Below are 23,517 nucleotides of genomic sequence, written 5' to 3'. Positions count from 1 at the left end.
TGATCCCTCCACACAGTGCTGTCATGTTGGTTGCGCTAAGCTTCAGTGTGGTATTCCTACAACCTGGAATGTGTTAGTCAGCAGTAATTCTGGACCGTCATCAACGTGTGCTGAAAGAATAGCAAGTTTCAGGCATCTTTCACTGAGTTGATTTCTTCCAGCAGTTCTGTATGTCTGATGCTGCGTGCATCCCCAGGAACAGCCTCTAAATCAGAGTCCTCTGTCACGCTGCTGCTGGAGATGAACCGTGACAAGGACCTGCAATCTTTCTCCACACACTCTAAGCCCATCTCCATTCTTTGACAGAGGACTCTCTGATTTACAGGCCTAGACCAGGCAGTTTTTTTTTAACAAAGAAATTGTTCCTCATATTTGATTCCATGGCAGCTCACAAAGATCAGTTAGCACAAAACTATAAATTCTGTTGGCGCCCACATTGCAATAATTCCGGGTGGACTGACATGTAATCCGCAGGCACTCAATATTTCTGTTAATTATCCATTCAAGACGTTCATCAGATCAGAATGGGCAGATGGATGCAGAGTGGCACTAATGAGTTCACCCCAGCCGGACGGTTGCAAAGAGCGACCTATACTGAAGTTTGCGAATGAGTTTCCAGAACGTGGGATAAGATTACACCAGAAACTATCCGCAGTGGAATCTGAAAAGCTGGCGTAGTAAATAATAATGATGGCAATTCCGCCACTGAGGACGAAAGCAGTGACAGCGACGACATGTCAGCAGCAGAACGGTTGCAAGCTGAGCTAAGGAAGACAGTGAACAATCCGACTTTGAATAATTCAAAGGGGTTACAGATGATAATGAAGAAGATTAATAAATGCCATCATTATTTTAGTTATATGGGGTTTTTTTTTGAGTTTAACGTGCTGTCCAGCTTTTGTACTTGTTATTTAAGATGGTTATTTTAAATTCAGGCAATTCAAAAATATAATAATTTAGAACCAGTGGCTGCTCAATTAAGTTCACTTTTATATTCAAGTGTAAAAATAACCCTTGTATACTGCATGCACGCATATAACACGCAGTGGTATAACACACGGGAAGAGACTTTGAACGGTTTTCCTTTTGTAAGTAAATGATTGTGAATGAACTCTATTTTTGTTTAAAAAAAGTGAGTGACAAGCAGATCAAATGCCAGAAAATGAGACGCAAGAAAGACTTGTAAAAACCAGGATCATTGAGGGATCAGAAATGGGGAGAGTGAGCTGATTTAAGTTCTTGGGAGTCACTAGGATCTTTCCTGGAGTCAACACACCAATGGAATCGTGAAGAAAGCTCCTCAGCGCCTCTACTTCTTCTGGAGTTTGCGAAGGTTTGGTATGACTTTGAAAACCCTGGCAAGTTTCTACAGAGGTGTGGTAGAAAGTGTGCTGACCGGCTGCATCACGGTCTGGTCTGGGGGCACCAAAGTCCTCCGAAAGGTAGTGGACGCAGCCCAGGGCATCAGAGGCAAAACCCTCTCCACTATTGAGCACATCTATTGCCATTGGAGAGCAACAGGAATCATCAAGGATCTTCACCACCCAACACATGCTCTATCTCACTGCTACCGTCAGGACAGAGACTTGCGCCACCAGGTTCAGGAACAGCTGCTACCCCTCCATCATCAGACTTCTCAGCAACAAACTCAATCAGAGACTCATTTAAGGACTCGTGCACTTTTTTGATTTTTTAAAAATTCTTTATTTTGCAGTCAGTTTGTTTACATGAGTACTTTGTGTGCACTTTTTCTTTGCCAAGTGGTAATTCTGCCTCACCCACAGGAAAAAAGAATTTCAGGGCTGTATGTGATGTCATGTATGTACTCTGACAATAAATCTGAGATGTTGGAAATACCTTTCATATCAGACAGGATTTGTGGAGAAAGAAAGATGCATGAGTGCTACAAATGCACATTACTAATTAAAGAGGAAAGTCTGGTTATCTGAAATCACTGAATTCTACATTGAGTTCTCTGTGGAAGACGAGACAGAGTTCATCATCACATTTAAACAGAGTGCTTGAAGAGCAGTAACCAGCGAGAGCCATGGACCAAATGCTAGACCACAGGATTAGCATAGACACAGTGGGCTGAATGGCCTCCTATTTCCTAGGTTTCCTATGGCATTGTGACGCACATTGTGGCCTGATCCCGCCACAAACTGAACTCTCTCTAATCTGAAGGGCCCATTTTGCCTGTAGCATCAGTAGAAATGCAGAGGTTACTACCATTGTGGCTCTTTAAATTTTGATGCCACCTTATCACACTCTCTTGGGTAGATCTAAAAAGGAGGTTGTGCAAAGTCATTAGTCCCTAAATAGACCACAGACTGTTCAAGTTCCTTCCGAGCTTCCAGGAGATGGAAAATAGATCCAAGATGAATGCACGGGACTGCTGGAACCACAACCACTACCCCCCTTCAATTATATAGTCTCTTCTCACTACCAGACCCATTGCCTCACAGCTCCAGAGAGCTGGGATCAAGGTTCTCCCAGTGGCCAGCCTCTCCAATTCCACACTGACATGCCAGTCCATGGTCTCATGCTCTGCCAGGTTCATCCCATATGTAAATTGGAGTAACCACACCTTATAATCCATCTCTGCACCCTCCAATCAGATGGCATCAACATCAACTTGTAACCCCCATGGACTTTTGCTCTCCTTCATCCATCTAACTTCTTTCCTCCAGCTCTCCTCACCTCCCTCCTTTTCTCCCATTCTCAGCCCTTTGCCCCCTCCCCTAACACCTCTCAGCTCCTCCTCCTGCCCATCCATACTCCTCTCCCGCCTCACCTTCGTGTTCAGGCATCTGCACTTCAGTGTATTGCACTAGAGCCCAGTATCAAGTCTTCTTGTTAACCTCCTGGGTTTAATCCTGACTCCTGGTGCTGTCCGAGTGGAGTTTTCCTATTCTTCCTGTGACTGGGTCTCCTCCAGGTGCTCTGGTTTCTTCTCTCATTCCAAAGGCGAACGGGGTTAGTAGGTTAATTGGTCAAAAGGGTGTATTTGGGCAGCACGGGCTTGTGGGCCAGAAGGGCCCGTTATCCTGCTGTATCTCAAGAAAATTAAAATATTCATATTGGTAAGTTATCTGAGCTAACAAGGAGAGGCTGAAGGGACTCAGACAGCAGCTGTGGAGGGAAATGGCCAGTCAACCTTTCAGGTCGAGACCTTTTTACAATCTCGAGAAAGGTTCCCACCCATGAGTGCTGTCTGGCCCATTGATCCTTTCTACCTATTGATGCTGTCTGGCCCACTAATCATTCCACCTATGGGTGCTGCCTGGCCTACTGAGTCCCTCCAGAGCTCTTTGTTGGCTCACGACCCCAGCATCTTCAGCTCTTGTGTTCCCTTTGGTAGGTCACTGGGCTGCTGTAAGTACCCCGAGTGTGTAGGTGGAGACAGGATCTGGGGGTGGCAAAGTGGGGAGAGTAAATTGGGAATAGTATACTGATATCTTAGTGGGCCAAAGGGCCTGATTACTCCATGATCTATAGCCACGACCACCACATTCCTTCGCAATGCGCTCACGCCATGGACCCTGCCTTTAGCTTTGTGGTGGGTTTGTTCATCTTCCCTACATTCCTTGTTCTCATCCACACTGACTGGAAGACAGAGATTCTCTTCACTACATCTTGAGACTCCAAAACATCCATACCCTCCCATTCCTGATCACAAAGAACCTTTGACTGATCTCCATCCCTGGGTTTGTATCTGCCCCTCCTTCTCTCACCCAGTTACAGGACCCTGCACATGGGACAATTGTGATGACTGGGGTCGGCATTGGCTCAACGTCCCGACCCAAGTGGCAGGGCACTGCCGCTGGTGTGGACCCGGGACAGCAGGAAGCGGAGACACGGTGCTTACTGCCCAGTCATGGTGCCGACGGTTTTAAACAGCCTGTTAGAGGAACGACGGTGTTTCTTTTGACAGCCTGCAACCTCAAAGGTTTGTGCCCAGGATGATGGCACTTTCTGGGCAGCGGATCACAAAGATGGTGGTGCGCGCTGGGCAGCGGACCACGGGGAGTTGCAGACTTTGCGGGGCGGAGTGGAGGAAGAATTGCCCCTGCTGGGAAGGAGAAGACCCAATAGTAAGGCGAATACGGCACCGAACCAGCATTGGGCTCAGCGGCTGAAGGACCCACACAGGCTGTGAGCTGCTGGGGATTTGCAGTCACACCAGGCTGCGGGATGCTGGGGATTGGCTTGTGGGAGCCAGGTATTGAAACAGGGTATGAAAAGGTGCTGAGGCCAAGAAGGACTCCTGAAGGGCCTCAGGCACTGAAAGCTTCCTGATCCTATTGGAAGTTTGGATCTGTATTACACAGTCAGTTTGTTTACATTTCTTTCTTTCTTTATAAGTACCTTTTCTTGAATACAGTTTTTTGCACTATCAATAAATTAAAATACTGCCTGACACGCAGGAAAAAGAAACTCAGGGTTGTATGTGATACCATAAGATATAGGAGTCAGAATAGGCTATCCAGCTCATCAAATCTGCCCTGCAAATTATTCATGGGCTGATCCATTTTCCCACTCAGCCCCCCTACCCAGGCCTCTCCCCTTAACCTTTGATGCCCTGGCTAATCAAGAACCTATCAATCTCTATCTTAAATACACTCAAGGACTTGGTCTCTACCACCACCTATGGCAACAAATTCCGCAGATTCACCGCCCCCGGCTAAAGAAATTCCTCTACATCTCTGTTCCAAATGGACGCCCTTCGCTCCTCTTGTCATGGGAAACAACCTTTCTACATCTACTCCGTCCATGCCCTTTTAACATTCAAAATATTTCAATACAATCCTCCCCCATTCTCCTAAATTCCAAGAGCTGTCAAACACTCCTCACATGATAACCCTTTCATTCCCTGAATTATCCTTGCGAACCTCCACTGAACCTTCTCCAACATCAGTGCATCCATTCTTAAATGAGGAGCCCAAAACTGCTCTTCTCTATCTTTTGAAATGAATACCAGCATTCCGTTCGCCTTCTTCACCACCGACTCAGCCTACAAGCTTACCTGACAACCAATTCGCCAATGGATTGTGAACCTGTGTGGCTACAGTGGCTGCTGGAGCGCTGGAGGTGAATTCACAGACCCTCAGTGTTTCTGAAGGGACTTTCTTTTGTTTCTCTTTCTCGTTATTGGGGGCACCGGGCAATGTTCATGGCCCTCTTTGTTTGTCCTCACAGGCATCAAAGATTACGGGAAGAAGGCCAGGCAGTGGGGCTGAATTGGAAAATAGATCAGCTCATGGTTAAATGGCAGGGCAGACTCGATGGGCTGAATGGCCTATATCTGCTCCTATGTCTTCTGGTTTTATGAAGGATATTAATTTTTAAATTTAATTTTATATTAATTCTGGCCTATAATCCGGTGCTGCCCAATTACAGCCAATTAACCTACAACCCTAGTATGTTTTGAACAGTGGGAGGAAACTGGAACACCCGGAGGAAAATTGCAGACGTGGAGAGAATTTACAGGCAATGTGGGATTTGAACCTGGTCGCTGGCACTGTAAGAGCATTGTGCCAACCGTGCCGCTCCATATCAAGAAAAGGTTATCATAAAAGGAATGTTTGACATTGCCTGCATATCATGTGCATGACATTGTTTATATTATTATTCAACAATAAAAGGAACTTTGAACCTTCAAACTGATTCACTAATTAAATACAGCACTTTTGACATAAGCATTGTCACAGCTCTGCACCGGACATCTTATGTTAAATGCAGCTGGGTGGTGAATTTAAAAGATTTAGGAGAAGGAGGGGGATTCTATTGAAATATTTTGAATTTAAAAGATTGGGAAATCTCACCAAGTAACAGAATTCCAAGCCAGGGCAGCGGAATAACCGTATAACCATTACAGCACAGAAACAGGCCAACTTGACCCTTCTAGTCCATGCTGAACACTTTCTCCTACCTAACCCCACTGACCGACACTCGACCCATAATCCTCCATTCCTTTCCCATCCATATACATATCCAACTGCTCCTTCAATGCTAATATCGAGCCTGCCTCCGCCACTTCGACACACCCACCACTCTCTGAGTAAAGAAGTTTCCTCTAAACTTTTGACTCCTAACTCTCAACTCCTGTCCTCTCGTTTGTATTTCCCCCTTTCTTAAAGGAAACACCCTCTCTATGTCATCTCTCTCTATACCCCTATAATTTTAAATAATCGAATCCCTTCTCAGCCTTCTACTCTCCGAAGAATAAAGATCTAACTTATTTAACCTTTCCCTATAACGTAGACGATGTAAAACCCTAGCAACATTCTAGTAAATCTTCTCTGCACTCTCTCTAATTTGTTGATATCTTATACTTTAGCAACCAAAACTGTACACAATACTCCAAGTTTGGCCACACCAATGTACAATTTTAACATAAAATCACAGCTCCTATACTCAATGGTCTGATTTATAAAGGCCAACATACCATAAACTTTCTTCACCACCCTATCCACATGTGACTTCTCCTTTAGGGAACTATGTACCATTATTCCTAGATCCCTCTGTTCTACTGCATTCTTCAATGCCCGACCATTCACCGTGTATGTCCTATTTTGATTAGCCCTATCAAAATGCAACTCCTCACACCTAACTGCATTAAACTCCATCTGCCATCTTTCAGCCCACTCTTCTAATTGGCCTAAATCCCTCTGCAAGGTTTGAAACCTTTTACTATCCACAGCTCCACCTATCTTAGTATCATCCAGATCATTAATGTATATGACAAATAGTAACGGTCCCTGAGGTACACCACTAGTCAACGGCTTCCACTACTCTCTGGCATCCCCCATTCAACCATTGTTGAATCTATTTTACTACTTCTATGTTAATACCCAGCGATGAAACCTTCCTAACTAACCTACCACCACTGACGTCAAACTTACAGGCCTATAATTACTAGATTCACTCCAGGCACCTTTTTTAAACAATGGAATTACATGAGCTAACCCCCAATCCTCCGGCACCATTCCCATTACGAATGACATTTTAAATATCTCCGTCAAAGCCCCTACTATTTCTACACTAATCCCCCTCAAGGTCCGAGGGAATATCTTGTCGGGACCTGGAGCCTTATTCACCTTTATTTTCCTCAAAAGTGCCAGAACTTCCTCTTCTTTAATCATTTTATTCTTTTAGGTTTGATTCTTATTCTAGAACAGAGTTCTTAATTTCAGCTCAGTTACAAGGATGAGCTATTGGTGCAGAATATAAGGCTTACATTGTATCAGATCATTCACCTTTATTGGTTTCATGCTTAGGTTCTGAAAAGATTAATTCACCTGAGAGATGGAGATTTAATTCTTTGTTGTTAAGAAATGTTGATTTTTGTAATTACATAAGAAATCAAATCCAGGAATATCTAGATGTCAATATTGATTCAGTTGATGATACATTTATTTTATGGGATGCTCTAAAAGCTTATTTGAGAGGTCAAATAATGTTTTTCGACTAAAATTAAGAAAGATTATCTTAAAGAAGTAGGTAAGTTGGAAAAAAAGAATTTAGAGGAAGATTTGCAGAAAGGAACATTGTGGTGATGCACATGCTTGTAGCGGCGAACCAGCCCCGCTCGTCACGCGCGCTCGGCGGGGCAACCGCGGCAAGGATGGCGCCGCCGGACCACCTCCTCTGGTCTAGATCGGAAGGTCGCGTATGCACTTGCGCCGGGACATTAGGGGAGGGCCCGAGACGGGGCTTAAAGGCCGCAGCGTGAGATTCAAATTAGAGCCGGTTGTGCTACCGGAGCTCGCAGCCTGTCGTCTCAGTCTCTTCGCTGCGCACGCTCACAGCCCGCCACGGGGTATTACAATTCGGTGCAGACTTATAAAACGGAGAATTTAATTGGGAGGACCGAGAAATATTATGAATTGGGAGAGAGAGCTCATAAGGTTAAAAGAAATCGTCCTTTCCATGAACTTCCTACTTCTTTCCCTCACTTGACCCAGATCCTTCGCTTTCTCCTTGAAGGAGAACTGTGCAACATCTCCCCCATCTCCTTGGGCTGCACCCCGAGGCGTCCAGTCTCAGCCTCCAGGGGGATGTTGGAATCGGCTTTCATGTCAAGGCTGAAATTCTCAGTGAGATTGCATTGGCTTCATCTCGGGCCGAGCCATTTGCGAGGGTGAAGAAGTGCGGGAAGTTTGAGGAGAGAAGTGAGCGAGCGGGGCTGTTCACACGCGGAAGTGGAGGTGTGGGGAGCCGAAGCGTTTGGAGGCAGTGCCTGCGACTCGCATTCCCGCACACTTCCGCGTCGGCAGCTGCGCTCGGTCGGGCTGGAGGCCACCCCTCTCCGTCCCCCGTCCCCCCACTCCCAGTCCGGGGCGCGCTCTGGACCATGAGAAGATGGAGAAGATGTCCAGCTTCCTCCACATCGGGGACATCGTGTCTCTGTACGCCGAAGGGACTGTCAACGGCTTCATCAGCACGTTGGGGTGAGTTTGAGCGACCCTCTGCGCTGGGGGGGGGTGGGGGGAAGGGGCCGAGCCGGCTGCACACACGCTCCCTGAACCCCGACAGACCGCGGCGAGACGGCGCCTGGCCGGGGCGGGGGGAGATCGCGGGCTGCAGGCGGTGGAGTGGGGGGAAGCCCCTCAAAGTGGTCGCGAAAGCCGAAATCGCTCATTGCCTCGCCGGCTGAAGCCCCCCCCCCCCAACCCCGGTCCTTTGTCCGAGTCAGGGGACAGGGGAACATCCCGCAGGCAGCCCCGTATTGGCGGAGTTAAAGGAGGCCACGCCTCCTCACAGAGTTGGGGGGGGGGGGGATCTTCCCGCTGGGACACCTCCTTCAGCACCGCCCCCAGCCGTGGGTCTTCAACCCACGCTTCCTCGCTGGCAGGCGAGGAGCCTTACCCGGCTCGGGGAAAGCAGTGCTGGACCCTTCCTGGCTGCTGTGGGGAGAGGGACTGGAGCTCAGCACATTCTCAATCGGGACCCTGCAGCTGTAATGGGATTTGTGCTCTGCTGGGACATTTTGTGTGTGGGTGGGGTCCTGCAGTCATTTTCCATTACATTAGGTCGGTTGATGAGTTTATTGTCATACACCTGAAATTCTTGCTTACTGCAGTTAATTACACGAAGTCTGTTTAAACTAAATCAACAGGAGAAGCAAAAGATAATAAATGTAAAGGACCAGGAAAATGTTCACAGTGCAAAACAAATGTATTACAATAGGCCACACAGGCCTCTAGGTGGTCCCAGAGTAGATATGGTTAGGGTAGTTATGGGGAGGTGCAACAGCCTGATAACTCTTGGGGAGGGAGAAGATGTCCTTCAAAATGTTCACCTTATTCCTTGAGGGGCTCAAGCCTGAAAATTCAGCAATACATCTTTGTCTCCGATGCTAGACCGGCTGAGTTCCTCCAGCCATCTTGGTGCTTTTAAACTCCATCACAGGGTCTGCTGACTTGCGTGTTTCACTAAGAACTGCTCTTGAACCTAGAGGTGCCGGACATCAGGTTTGTGTAGCTTCCGCCCGAAGGTAGCAGACAGAGGCTGTGACCGGGGTGCTGGGGCTTCTTTATGACCGGGGTGCTGGGGCTTCTTTATGACGTTGCTGCTTTCTAGAGGCAGATCGTCACATTGAGAAGTCTTCAGTAGGTTAGTGTCCACGTTGCAGTTAAGAAGTGTTGCCAAAGTTTAAGTTTGCAATTGGAAACAAAAATTGCTGTGAATATTCCATCGGTTAGGCCATGTCCAAAAAAAGGTAGGGTTTGTGTTACAGGTTACTGGCTTGAAATAAGGGCTCTATTTCTTTGGAGCAAAGGGAGAAAACTTCTTCAAAGTCAGCAAGCTTTGAATAAAACCCTGCAGAGCAGTAGCAAATTTGTTCCAGATTCCAGTTTCTGTAGCCTCTTGCGCCTCCATCTCTTCCTGTGAAGAAGTGGGGAGTGAAGAGCGTCCCCATCCCTCTCCCATCCATGTACCTGTCCAAATTCTTCTTAAATGTTAAAATTGAGCCCGCATTTACCACTTTAGCTGACAGCTCGTTCCACACTCCCACCCCTCTCTGTGTGAAGTTCCCCCTTAAGCAGCGTGAGCACGGGGAGTATGCACAAGTTCCACACACGCAGCTCCGGAGGTCAGGAATGAATCGCTGTCCCTGTGGGGCAGCCGCTCTGCTAGTACCACTGTGCCGCCCAGTGTCACGAGCATATCCTGCTTTTCCGCGTCCTGGTTTCTAGCAGTTGCAATTTTTATTTGAGTTTTGCATTCTGATCTTTGTTGTGTCCAATATTTATGCATCAATGAGAGGAATTCCTTGGCTCTTTTTCAAATGTGTTAAAAGAAGCATTGATAATAATAATAATGCATTTATTGTCGTAGACATTTTACAATGCACGCATGCACAGAAATATGCATCCATGTATATTTCCTCCGGACACCCCAGTTTCCTTCCACCTCCCAGTGAAGTGAGTGTCAGAAGGTTAATTGGACTCCTTGCTGAAGCCAAACAGCAACTTCATAAAGAAAAACAACTGCAATATTGTATCATAAATTAAAAAGAGATAATAAATCCAAGACATGGATGCTTAATATTTACATTTAAATAAATATTTGCAATGCAAGAACAAGCATTATGCTCAGCAGTGGTTAGGCAAGGAGAAAGAAGGATCTGGACATTGGTTAGTGATGTTTTGACTGGAGTGCCATTTAATTCACTGATGAACCTTTTGAAATGTGACTTGTTGAAGCATCTTCAGTGTAAGGTGGGTATCGCAGGCAGCTTTCAATTGGTTGATTAGCTTTTGATTTAAATTTTTAAAAAATAATTTAAATATACAGCATGAGTCTGTGCCTACCCAGTTTACCTTCACCCTCAGGTACTTTTCAAAAGGTGGGAAACCCATGCAGACTCGGGGAGAAGATACTAATAGACAGCGTGGGTTTTGAACCCTGGTCCCGATCGCTGATGCTGTAATTCGTGACATCAAGGCAATGCCCACCTTCCAACCATGAGGATTCCTTTAGATTTGGTCTTTGGTCCATCTTGGACAGGACAGCAAGGTCAGGATATGATTATGGATGTGTACTGCCAATATCTTCCCCCACACCCCCACCTCCCGCCCAAAATTAGTGCTTTGTTTGAGCCCTAACATGCTTAAGCTGCTGGACGAGCTTCTTACTACAATCCGTTTCACAAGAAAGGTGCATGGTTTGAGGTACGATTGCAAAACTGGGTGGCATACTGTAATTTGCCATTTGTTTTTGTTCAGTTAAACTTGTTGAAGATTCCGTAAATTTGCACCTTTTACAGCCTGAGATTTAAATCTGCCCCAGTTTTGCTTTACCTGGTGGTTGGAATATTGAGGGCCTCAACAGTCCAGTAATTGATGAAAGGGTTAATATCTAGAACCAGTCCTTGGAAACTTCAGCCACACCTTTGAGACTGTAAAGAGACCACGCCTTGGTCATGTTGACCTGAGAAGATGTGCAAAACACAACTAAATTTAAGGAGGCTTAGTTAGTCGGGCAGCCAATCTTGAATATAGTGGAAACTCAGCAGGTTGCAAGTCCACAAGAAGTAAAAGATAACCAAAGTTTTGACCATGAACCCTTCGTCAGGTATAATTTAGACCCTCCATGAGCTCCCTCAGTTCCCATCCCCAGACGGACCCTCCCCGTGGTCAGTCCCCACCCCCAAACTGGAATCTCCCTGTGCTCCCTCACTCCCCACCCAGACCAGACCCTCCCTGTGCTCCCTCACTCTGCACCCCTTGACTGGACTCCCTCCATGGTCTCTCACTCCCCACCCCCTGACCAGACCCTCCCTGTGCCCCCTCACTCCCTCAGGTCAATCTCTACCCCCAGACTGGACCCTCCCCATGGTCATTCCCCACCCCCAGACTGGAGCCTCCCCATGCCCCGTCACTGGGGTTCATCAGATGATTGGTGAAGAGTTCGAGTTGGGGCCCTGCTGATGTCTGATCTCATGTGGGTGGAAGATTCGGGCTGACTGGACTCCTGTCACTACAATCCGTAGACGGAGCGAGTCCAACCAGTTTACAGTGCAGCAGGAGTGACACTGATGTCCAGCTCAGAATGGAACAACTACCCTCTCTCTCCCCACTGTTTTTAATTTCTTCCTATTCTTTACACAACAGTCCTTACAAAGCACTCTTTATAAAAGCTAGGATCAGCTGCACATTTATGTGCAGGCAGGGCTTGCAACAAGACTGACAAGATCTCGATCTGAATCATCCAAACTGACAAGGGTCTTGACCCGAATTAGCTGCTCCCCTTGGGTTCAGCCCTTGACGATACAATCTGCAGTTTCTTCCGTCCTTGAACTATAACATTATCTGAGAACGACAAAAACTCCGTATGCTGCAATACTGAGTAAACAGTGAGATGTGTCCATGGTGAGAAATGGCTTTGTCCCTTCCTCGAGGTTAAAGATTATCTGCCGGAGTGGAGGAAGCTGGGGAGGGGCCCAGAGGTGATAGGGTAATGGAAGGAAGGTGGGGAAAGCGGAGGGAGGGGATGTTATCTCATTGGTGGATCTTGTTGATTCAGGATGGAGGGGCCCTCTCCCAAATGACGGTTCATTCTGTAAAATGATCATGTTTAATATTGTGAAATGAATTTGGAAAACCTGCTGCCAAAGGGTGTTGGCATCAAATCACAGGAACTTTAAAGCGATCAGCTTTTCATTGTGTCCATTGTTTCAGAGTATGATGTCCGCCCAGTGGAATATAGTATATAAACTCCATCCTTGGCTTGTAATTGCAGTTCGTGCAGTCCTGTTAGCGAAAACCCTTGCAAGGGTAAGGGGAAGCTGAAGTCAAATTCCCAACAATCTGTAGCTTTGTATAGTCTTCTGTGCGTAAAGAGACACTGCAGCTCGCTACGTTCTGTTTGCACCTAATTGATGATAATGATGAGGGTTTATTCTCATACACGTGCAAGTGCAGTGAAGTGTCTACTTACTGCAGGTACACTAACAAACGATAAGTGCGCGTTAAACTAGCACTCAAAAGAAAAAAATAAAAGGATAGATAAATATTCATAGTTGCAATTAGAGCAAAAAACAGAATGTTGCAGCCATTGCGCCACATGAACATGGAGAATAATGACACACATTCCAAAGCCTAAGAAAACAAGGCTGGTTTATTCCACTGGCTCTCGTGGTTATATGGGCCCTAGGCGCTGACGTCAGGCCCTCGCGCCATCGGAACACCGGCTGGTGTTCCTGCCAGAGTTCCCCATCTTTCCACCGTATGGCGGTCACCTGGGACGACAACCAGAGTCACCTCCTGGTCCGTACGGGCCGCTGTGTTGGTTGCCCACTTTGATCTGCAATGTTACAATAAGAAATAGGAGCAGGAGCAGGCCATTTGGCCTGTCGAGCCTGCTCTGCCATTCAATGAAATCTCCAGCTACCTACCTTCAATAGAAGATGATCCCATGAATAGAAGTCCCAGAGAAATTTTAAGGTGAAGAGCCTGATAGCTGTTTGGGGGAAAAAGAAACCTGTTCTGGATCCAAGAGATGCCAGACTTCTGCCTGAAGGTAGAAGTGAGAAGAGTAAGTGACCAAGATAATGGGGTTCCACAGCTTCTTTCAATCCCCCCCCCCCTTAAGTTTACCCCTTCCTACTTATCCGATTCGAAATGTTGACTGCTCATTTCTCTCCACGGACATTGCCTGACCTGCTGAGTCCCTCCAGTCTATCAGCATCTTCAGTTTTTGAACCAAGTTTGCCATCACCGAAGGGGATCATCCCCAAGTAGCTCTAACTCCAGGAGAGATGCCGCCCAGAGATCCACTCAAGTATAAAGCAAGAACCTGCTCGGGGCCAATCCAAACCTCAACCAAGCATCTCTTGTCTGGTTCTGTCGAGCTTGGGTGGGGGTAGCGAGGCTCAGAACAATGTGCTTTCTTCACAAAATATAGCCAGTTTCAGCCCAGCTTGTGGACATAGTTTATTGACGGCAGGTCCCAGGGAATTCTAAGCCAAAGCGAACTATTATGAATCCTCTTTCTCGTGACTCACAACTCGAAGAGCAGAATGATTGCAGTACTTCCTAAATCCTTGGGCACAGGGACAGTGGTTTGGCTTAACTATTCTGAGGCACTGTAGTTCTATGTTTAAGAGCTTGAATCAGGACTACACCAAAGAATACAAAGTGAAGCTGGAGGGACTAGATGGGTCAGGCAGCATCAATGGAGAGAAATGCTCAGACAGCGTTTTGGGTTGGGACCCTTTCTTAAGTCCAGCGTGGGAAAGGACCCTGACTTCCTCCAGCTCCTCGTTAATTTGGCATGACCTGAATGATGCTAATCTCACATCTGTTCTATACCACGAGACACTAAACAATGCTGAATCGAGGGCAGGTTCTTTGGTTTTAAGATCCATAAAGGCTATCTACTTGCCCCCAGTAATTCTCCACTTTGCAAGAGCTCCTTCCCATCATCCCTCACTCTCCACAGCCCATCTTTCACCCTCCTGTTTCCTAACACCACGCCTCCCGCTCCTCCACCTGCCCATCACCCTTCACCCCTCTGCCCTGTCTCCCAACTCTGCTTCTCTTGTTCCTTCACCTTCTCATCATCCCTCAGCCTTCCACAGCTCACTGGCCCCCTGCCTCACCCTCCCTAGTCCCAATGCAGGACCTGAACCCAAGACGCTAATAATTCTCTACCCGCTTCAGATGCTGTTGGGCCTACTGTGTTCTCCAGTGGTTTGTTCCAGCTCTTCTCACAGTATAAAAAACACTGTTCAGTGAGAGCAGAGTGGGCATTTCAATTCAAAGTCCTCTGACCGGAACCCAGGGCATGGCAGATCTTTGAGATGAAACAATGTCCCACCCAGCCCCAACCCCACAGATGCTTCACCTTCTGACCATTTCTAGCAAACACTGGTTTTGTTTCAGGTTTCCAGCATTTGCAGGATTTTGCTTTTGGATTGCAGTCCATCATCCAATTAGCCTATGATGTACAACAGTGAAGTTCACTCTTTAATAGTTGGTGGAGCCGTGGGTGACAATCCATACAAAGATGATTGATCTCCAAAGCAGAGCACACTCATCCCTTGCTTTAAGTCAAATTACGCACGGTGGGCAAACTCCTCTGCTCATTCTCGAGTTACTTAGATCTACCCATCTGATAATGGTAGTACATTTACTGTCATACACGTCGTACATGTGTACCAAAATTCTTACTTGCTGCAGCCAAATAGGTAGTTTGTTTAAAAAAAACTACCAACTAAATAAAAGACAATAAATATAGAAAACCAAGAAGGTATGTAAGGGCCTAAAATGAGTTGAAAATGCTGACACACTTAACAAAACTCTGTAATTGTATTAAAAAAAATCACAATAAGTACAAAACATAGATAATACATTTTCACAGTTACCCTCAGGCAACATGAAAGTGGCATGAACGTCCTGTTGCATTGCTGGAGCAGTCCCTGGTTAATTGTAACAACAGGTGGTTCAGGAGCCTGATGCTGTTTGTGGGGGGGGGGGGGGGAACTCTGGAGATGCTGGACTTCAGGCTTATATACCTTCTGCCTGAAGGTAACAGTGACAAGAGGCTACAACCAGGGTGAATGGGGGTCTGTTACAGTGGGGGCTGCCTTCTGCGATGGATGGGAGGTCAGAGCTTGTGATGGACCTGGCTCCCGAGAGTTTGAAGGGGAGACAGCAAGAATAAAGAGACAACACCTTCAATCTTAGTGTTATCTGCAAACTTGCTAATCCAATTTACCACATTATCATTCAGATCATTGATATAAATGACAAATAACGAGGGTCCCAGCACTGATCCCTGAGGCACAGGCCTCCAGTCCAAGAAGCAACCATCCACCACTACCCTCTGGCTTCTCCTGTCTAGTCATTGTCAAATCCATTTGACTACTTCACCATGAATACCAAGCATCTGAACCTTCCTGACTAACCTCCCATATGGGACCTCGTCAAAGGCGATGTAGACAACATCCACAGCCTTTTCTTCATCAACTTTCCTGGTGACCTCCTCAAAAATCTCTATAAGATTGGTTAAACGCGATGAGGCATCCCCTGCTACCAGTCACCTCCCAACTCCTGTCTCACCCCTCCCCCACCACTTTAAACTGGCTACCTTCCTTCAATACACTCAGTGTGTGTGGTCTTACCCATCTCTTTGCCTCCATATATGTTGTCATGGTTACCATAGAACCCTGCTGAGCAGAAACATGCCATTTGACCCATCTTGTTCAAGCCAAACTATTATTCTGCCGAGTGCTGATCATCTGCACCCAGACCATAGCCCTCCATACCCCTACCATCCATGTAACTATCCACATTTTTCTTGCATATCAAAATCAAGCCCAAATCACTGAATTCTTCCAGATTTAAAAAAAATCTTCATTTGATGACTAATCCCACTTTTGGATTGAGCTTTAATAATTCCTTTATGAAACGTGCCACCTCTTTGGAGGCAGCCATTCTTAGTGCAATCTCTATAAGGCTGTCATCGTTGCATATTGGTCACCATTCATTGCCCCTTGAGAAGATGGGCAATATCATGGCCAAGTCACCGGACCAGCAGAGATCCAGACCACTGGTTCAACTCCCACTGCAGCAGCTGGAGAATTTGCATTCATGTCATGAAATTGGCCTTCATGGATGAAAATATTGATTATGTGAGCTGGGATGTTCAGGTGAAGTTGTAAAAGGCATCGGTGAAGCCAAATTTGGATTATTGTGTGCAGTTTTGGTCAGAAAGATTGAGAGGGTGCAAAGGGGGTTTCCTGGGGCTTGAAGAACTAAGTTACTGGGAAACTCAGGGAAAGGGCAAACAGAGATAGCAGTTGATTGGGCAATTGAGTTCAATGGTTGAAGGGCAATTGAGGTCAGGAGAGCAAAACATCACTATAAAAGTGATGGACTGTGCAGCAGAGCAGTTCATTGTTGGAGTGGGCTGTGTCAGCGTGGAAAGGATCAAGGGGTTTTGATGAATAATGGCTGATGTGGTGGTGCAGTTGGAGTAAGAAAGGGCCACTCTCTTCGAGAAACAAAAAGGATTCAGAAGGTAGGCACAGGTAAGAGCAGGTTTTAGATATATATATTTGTTTCCTAGTCATAAACAGAGGGTATGGCAGCCAAGGCAGGGGTATGCTCCTCTTGCAGAATGTGGATCATCAGGGAGGTCAGCAAGAATAGTAGGAGATTTTTAACTTTCCACATATTGACTGGGACTCCTTTACTGTAAAAGGGCTGGATGGTCAAATGTGTTCAAGAAAGTTTTTTAAATCAATATATAGACCAACTAGAGAGAATACAATACTGGATTTCCTTTTAGGGAATGAGACAGGGAAGGTGAGTGAAGTATGTGTCGGGGAACATTTTGGGGTCAGTGATCATAAGGTCATTAGTTTCAGGTTAATGATATAGGTCTGGGCACTGGGTTGAGTTTCTAAATTGGAGAAAGGCCAATTTTGAGGAAATGTGAAAAGATCCAGAATACGTGGATTGGGATAAGTTGTTTTCAGGCAATGACCTGTGAGGTCATTGACCTTGTGAGGTCAATGACCTTCAAAGGTAAAATTTTGAGAGAACAGAGTTTGTTTGTTCTTGTCAGGATTAAAGGCAAGGCTAACAGGCGCAGGGAACCTTGGTTTTTGAGGGATATTGGGGATCTGGTTCGGAAGAAGAGAGGGGTGTACCACAGGAATAGGCAACATGGAGGAAAAGAGGGACTTGAGGAGTATAAAAATGTGAGAAATACCTCAAGAAATAAATCAAGACATGAGGTTGCTTTGGCAAACAATGTGAAGGAACATCCTAAGGGTTTCTACAGGTATATTAAGAACAAAAGGATAGTAAGAGCCAAAATTGGTTCCCTTGAAGATCAGTGTGGTCGGCTTTCTATGGAGCCAAAAGAGTTGGGGAAGATCTTAAAATTATTTTTTTCATCAATACTCTCAGCAAACAGGTACTGAGTCATGGGAAGTAAAGATAACACCTACACAGATTAAAGAGGAGCAAGTGCTTGGTGCCTTAAAGCAAATAAGGGTGGATAAACCCCCCCCAGGGCCTGACAAGATATTACCTTGGATTTTGAGGAGGCTACTGTAGAAATTGCAGTGGCTCTGGCAGAACTATTTAAAATGTTCTTCGCCATGCATGTGGTGCCGGCGGATTGGAGAGGAGCTCATGTTGTTCCTTTGTTTAAAAAGGGCTCCAAAAGTAACCCTGGAAATTATAGACCAGTGAGCCTGACGACATTAGTAGGTAAATTATTAGAAGGTGTTCTAAGAGATCGGATATACAATTATTTGGATAACCAGAAACTGATTAGGGATAGTCAACATGGCTTTGTGCGTGGTAGGTTGTGTTTAACCAATCTTGTAGAGATTTTCGAGGCGGTTACCAGGAAAGTTGATGAAGAAAAGGCTATGGATGTTGTCTACATGAACTTTCGTAAGACCTTTGACAAGGTCCCACATGAGAGGTTAGTCAGGAAAGTTCAGACTCTAGTCATTCATGGTGAAGTAATGAATTGGCTTCAACAATGACTGAATAGGAGAATCCAGAGGTGTAGTGCTGGATGATTGCTTCTCAGATTGGAGGCCTGTGACGAGAGGTGTGCCTCAGGGATCAGTACTGGGACCATTATTGTTTGTCATTTATATTAATGATCTGGATGATAATGTGGTAAATTGGATCGGCAAGTTTGCAGATGACACTAAATTGGAGCTGTTGTGGACAGCAAAGGTTTTCAAAGCTTGAAGTGGGATCTGGGCCAGCTTGAAGAATGGCAGATGGAATTTAATGCAGACAAGTGGGAGGTGGAAGGACAAATCAAGGAAGGTCGTACATGGTGAATGGTAGGGCACTGAGGAGTGAGGTAGAACAGAGGGACCTGGGAATGCAGGTACATAATTCCCTGAAAGTGGCATTACAGGTTGTAAAGAGCTTTTGGCATATTGGCCTTCAAAAATTAAAGTATTGAGTGTAGGAGCTGGGATGTTGAGGTGAAGTTGTATAAGACAAATTTGGAGTATTGAGTGCAGTTTTGGTCATCTATCACAGCTGCTCCTCTACTTACCGTGGTCCGTCTTACGATTTTTCAAAGTTACGATGGCTGTTATCACTATATTTAATGATTAAAATTTTTATTTTCTGTATGGAATAAAAGTTGTTCAACATTTATTCCATAAAATAGGCTTTGTTTTAGATACATTTCCCCAGCTGTCGGCTACAGTAAATGCTCTGAGCACATTTATGATGTTCAGTAGGTTCGGTACTTTTTCGACTTATCCGAACGTAACCACATCATACGTCGAGGAGTACAGAAAAGATATCAAGAGTGAAAGGTAGAAAGAATGCAGAGAAAATTTACTAGGATGTTGCCTGGACTTCAGGGACTGAGTAACAGGGAAAGGTTAAACAGGTTAGGACTTTATTCCCTGGAGCGTAGAAGAATGAGGGGAGGTTTGATGAAGGTATTTAAAATTATGAAGGGGATAGACAGGGTAAATGTAGGTAGGCTTTTTCCATGTAGGGTAGGTGAGACACAAACCAGAGGACATGGGTTAAGGGCGAAAAGGGAAAAGTTTAGGGGGAAAATGAGAGGGAACTTCTTCACACACAGTAGTGGGAGTGTGGAACCAGCTGCCAACTGGAGTGGTGAATGTGGGCTCAATTTTAACATTAAGAAGAATTTGGACAGGTATGTGGATGGGAGAGGTTTGGGAGGGCTATGGTGTGGCAAAAAAAAAATTTGTTTGGCACAGACTAGAAGGGCCGAAGAGGCCTGTTTTTGTGCAGTAATTTTCTAGGGTTCTAGGTTTTTCTTCCCTGGAATGTTGAAATGTAGGAGAGATTTGATAGAAGTATGAAATATTATGATGGGTGTAGATAGAGTAAATGCAACTGGGCTTTTCTTACTGAAGTTAGGTGAGATAAAAACTAGAGGACATGGGTTAAGGGTGAAACGAGAAAAGTTTAAAGGGGGAACTCCTTCACTCAGGGTGGTACATGCTGCCAGTTAAAGTGGTGAATACCACCTCAGTTTTGACATTTAAGAAAGATTTGGACAGATACATTGACAAGCAGGGTATGAAGAGCCATGGTCCAGCTGCAGGTCTGTGGCACCAGGCAGATAAATAGTTTGGCACAGACAAGAAGGGCCAAAGGATCTATTTTTGTGCTGTAGTGTTCTATGGTTCAAATTTGGAATTAAAAATATCTGATCTCAGGAACCATGAGTCTGAGGTCTGTGGTATAGATCTACCTGGTTCAAGGAAAGAAATCTGCCAATGGGTTCCCGCTAGTGTGGCCTAAGATGTCACCATCCTGTGAATGGACAAAAAAAAACCTTCTGGAATGTGAGATGAGAAGATAAAGACGAGTCTTTATTGTCCTTAGAAAGAACATGAAACCATCTGGCCCCTCAAGCCTGCTCCCCCAGTCAGTACGATCATGGCTGATCTGGTTGTGGACTCAGCTCCATCTGCCTCTTTTCCCCATAGCCTTTAAATTCCCCTACAATGCAAAAATCCATCAAAGTCTGCCTTGAGTACATTTTTTTTTAAAAAGTGAATTTTCCACATATTATTTCTGTGGCGTTTGGCGAGGCTAGTCCACCACTCATTTTGGATCTCCCGGAGTTTGCGCTGAAGATGGCTGCATGCGCGACGGAAGGCTTGCTTCTTCTCTGGACAGGACGGCTTTGTAAGGTGAGCCTGGTGGGCAGCTCGCTTCTTTGCCAGCAGCTCCTGGATTTCCTGGCCTCAGCGCGGACATTGGCGACTTCAGGGGTTTCTACGAGGCTCTAAAGGCTGTGTACGGCCCCTCACCCCAAGTCCAAAGCCCGCTGCGCAGCTCAGACGGCAAAGTCCTCCTCAGCGACAAGATCTCCATCCTCAACCGATGGTCAGAACACTTCCAATCTCTTTTCAGTGCCAACCGCTCAGTCCAAGATTCCGCCCTGCTCCAGCTCCCTCAACAGCCCCTAAGGCTAGAGCTGGATGAGGTTCCCACCCTGGATGAGACATATAAGGCAATCGAACAACTGAAAAGTGGCAAAGCAGCAGGTATGGATGGAATCCCCCCAGAGGTCTGGAAGGCTGGCGGCAAAACTCTGCATGCCAAACTGCATGAGTTTTTCAAGCTTTGTTGGGACCAAGGAAAACAGCCTCAGGATCTTCGTGATGCCACCATCATCACCCTGTACAAAAACAAAGGCGAGAAATCAGACTGCTCAAACTACAGGGGAATCACGCTGCTCTCCATTGCAGGCAAAATCTTCGCTAGGATTCTACTAAATAGAATAATACCTAGTGTCGCCGAGAATATTCTCCCAGAATCACAGTGCGGCTTTCGCGCAAACAGAGGAACTACTGACATGGTCTTTGCCCTCAGACAGCTCCAAGAAAAGTGCAGAGAACAAAACAAAGGACTCTACATCACCTTTGTTGACCTCACCAAAGCCTTCGACACCGTGAGCAGGAAAGGGCTTTGGCAAATACTAGAGCGCATCGGATGTCCCCCAAAGTTCCTCAACATGATTATCCAACTGCACGAAAACCAACAAGGTCGGGTCAGATACAGCAATGAGCTCTCTGAACCCTTCTCCATTAACAATGGCGTGAAGCAAGGCTGTGTTCTGGCACCAACCCTCTTTTCAATCTTCTTCAGCATGATGCTGAACCAAGCCATGAAAGACCCCAACAATGAAGACGCTGTTTACATCCGGTACCGCACGGATGGCAGTCTCTTCAATCTGAGGCGCCTGCAAGCTCACACCAAGACACAAGAGAAACTTGTCCGTGAACTACTCTTTGCAGACGATGCCGCTTTAGTTGCCCATTCAGAGCCAGCTCTTCAGCGCTTGACGTCCTGCTTTGCGGAAACTGCCAAAATATTTGGCCTGGAAGTCAGCCTGAAGAAAACTGAGGTCCTCCATCAGCCAGCTCCCCACCATGACTACCAGCCCCCCCACATCTCCATCGGGCACACAAAACTCAAAACGGTCAACCAGTTTACCTATCTCGGCTGCACCATTTCATCAGATGCAAGGATCGACAATGAGATAGACAACAGACTCGCCAAGGCAAATAGCGCCTTTGGAAGACTACACAAAAGAGTCTGGAAAAACAACCAACTGAAAAACCTCACAAAGATAAGCGTATACAGAGCCGTTGTCATACCCACACTCCTGTTCGGCTCCGAATCATGGGTCCTCTACCGGCATCACCTACGGCTCCTAGAACGCTTCCACCAGCGTTGTCTCCGCTCCATCCTCAACATCCATTGGAGCGCTTTCATCCCTAACGTCGAAGTACTCGAGATGGCAGAGGTCGACAGCATCGAGTCCACGCTGCTGAAGATCCAGCTGCGCTGGGTGGGTCACGTCTCCAGAATGGAGGACCATCGCCTTCCCAAGATCGTGTTATATGGCGAGCTCTCCACTGCCACCGTGACAGAGGTGCACCAAAGAAAAGGTACAAGGACTGTCTAAAGAAATCTCTTGGTGCCTGCCACATTGACCACCGCCAGTGGGCTGATATCGCCTCAAACCGTGCATCTTGGCGCCTCACAGTTCGGTGGGCAGCAACCTCCTTTGAAGAAGACCGCAGAGCCCACCTCACTGACAAAAGGCAAAGGAGGAAAAACCCAACACCCAACCCCAACCAACCAATTTTCCCCTGCAGCCGCTGCAACCGTGTCTGCCTGTCCCGCATCGGACTTGTCAGCCACAAACGAGCCTGCAGCTGACGAGGACTTTTACCCCCTCCATAAATCTTTGTCCGCGAAGCCAAGCCAAAGAAGAAAAGAATTTCTGTGGCCTAATTTTCTATGGACTATTGTTAGGAAGACAAGGGTGTGAGAATGTTGTTTCAACTTGCCTAAGCTCTTGGTCAGATGAAAATGAATTACACATTGCAACATCTCCGAGCTAGCGACTCACAAGAAATTTAACTCTTTGTATCATTCAAATGCAGGAAGTGGAGCAATTGCACAACCACTGAGGTTTTGAAACTTCTGGTACCGAATACAGTGTGAGCTGAGAATCAAATAATTGATATTCTAGTAATGTAGCAAGGAAGTTCATCTTGCATTTATTCATGAATTTTATGCCCTCTGGATTTCCTAGAATGTAGTACCAGCAGTGAAGTCATGAACATAGCTAATGAAGATCGAGGGAAAACATTGGTCAAACCATCAGGAAGAACTTGGAACATAAGTTACCCTATCTTTGCTGGTACAGAGGTATAGGAATGAGAAGTTTAGGGTGGATATGAGGTAGAGTTTTATGACCCAGAGGAAGGGAGAAATGTGGATTTTGCTGCCTGAGGAGATGTTTGAGACGGAGACTCCAAATATTGAAGACACGTTTGGATGAATACATTCATGGCCAAGGCGTAGCCTGTTAATGACTAAGTGTTGGTAAATGGGATTAGATTCTTGATGGTTAGCGTGGACATGCTTGCTTGACAGTGCTAAAACACAGCTACGTTAAATGGCATGCAACATTCGGAAGCATGTAGGTTCAAGCTTACCCCAC

The 23,517-nt window shown here is 46.1% G+C and overlaps 1 protein-coding gene across 2 annotated transcripts in view; it reads left to right on the top strand.

The window, feature by feature from the left end:
* The first annotated feature begins 8,212 nt into the window (after window positions 1-8,212).
* The window catches only part of itpr2 (inositol 1,4,5-trisphosphate receptor, type 2), a 251,473-nt gene continuing 236,168 nt past the window's right edge, over window positions 8,213-23,517 (top strand). For both annotated transcript variants that reach the window (XM_069908886.1, XM_069908885.1), the window contains exon 1: window positions 8,213-8,453. In XM_069908886.1, the coding sequence (XP_069764987.1) occupies window positions 8,365-8,453 (89 nt within the window). In that variant the 5' untranslated portion in view covers window positions 8,213-8,364. The remainder of the gene's footprint in view (window positions 8,454-23,517) is intronic.

Source organism: Narcine bancroftii, chromosome 13, assembly GCF_036971445.1.
Source record: "Narcine bancroftii isolate sNarBan1 chromosome 13, sNarBan1.hap1, whole genome shotgun sequence".
NCBI classification, from domain to species: Eukaryota; Metazoa; Chordata; class Chondrichthyes; order Torpediniformes; family Narcinidae; genus Narcine; species Narcine bancroftii.
This window is presented reverse-complemented; position numbering and strand designations above follow the sequence as displayed.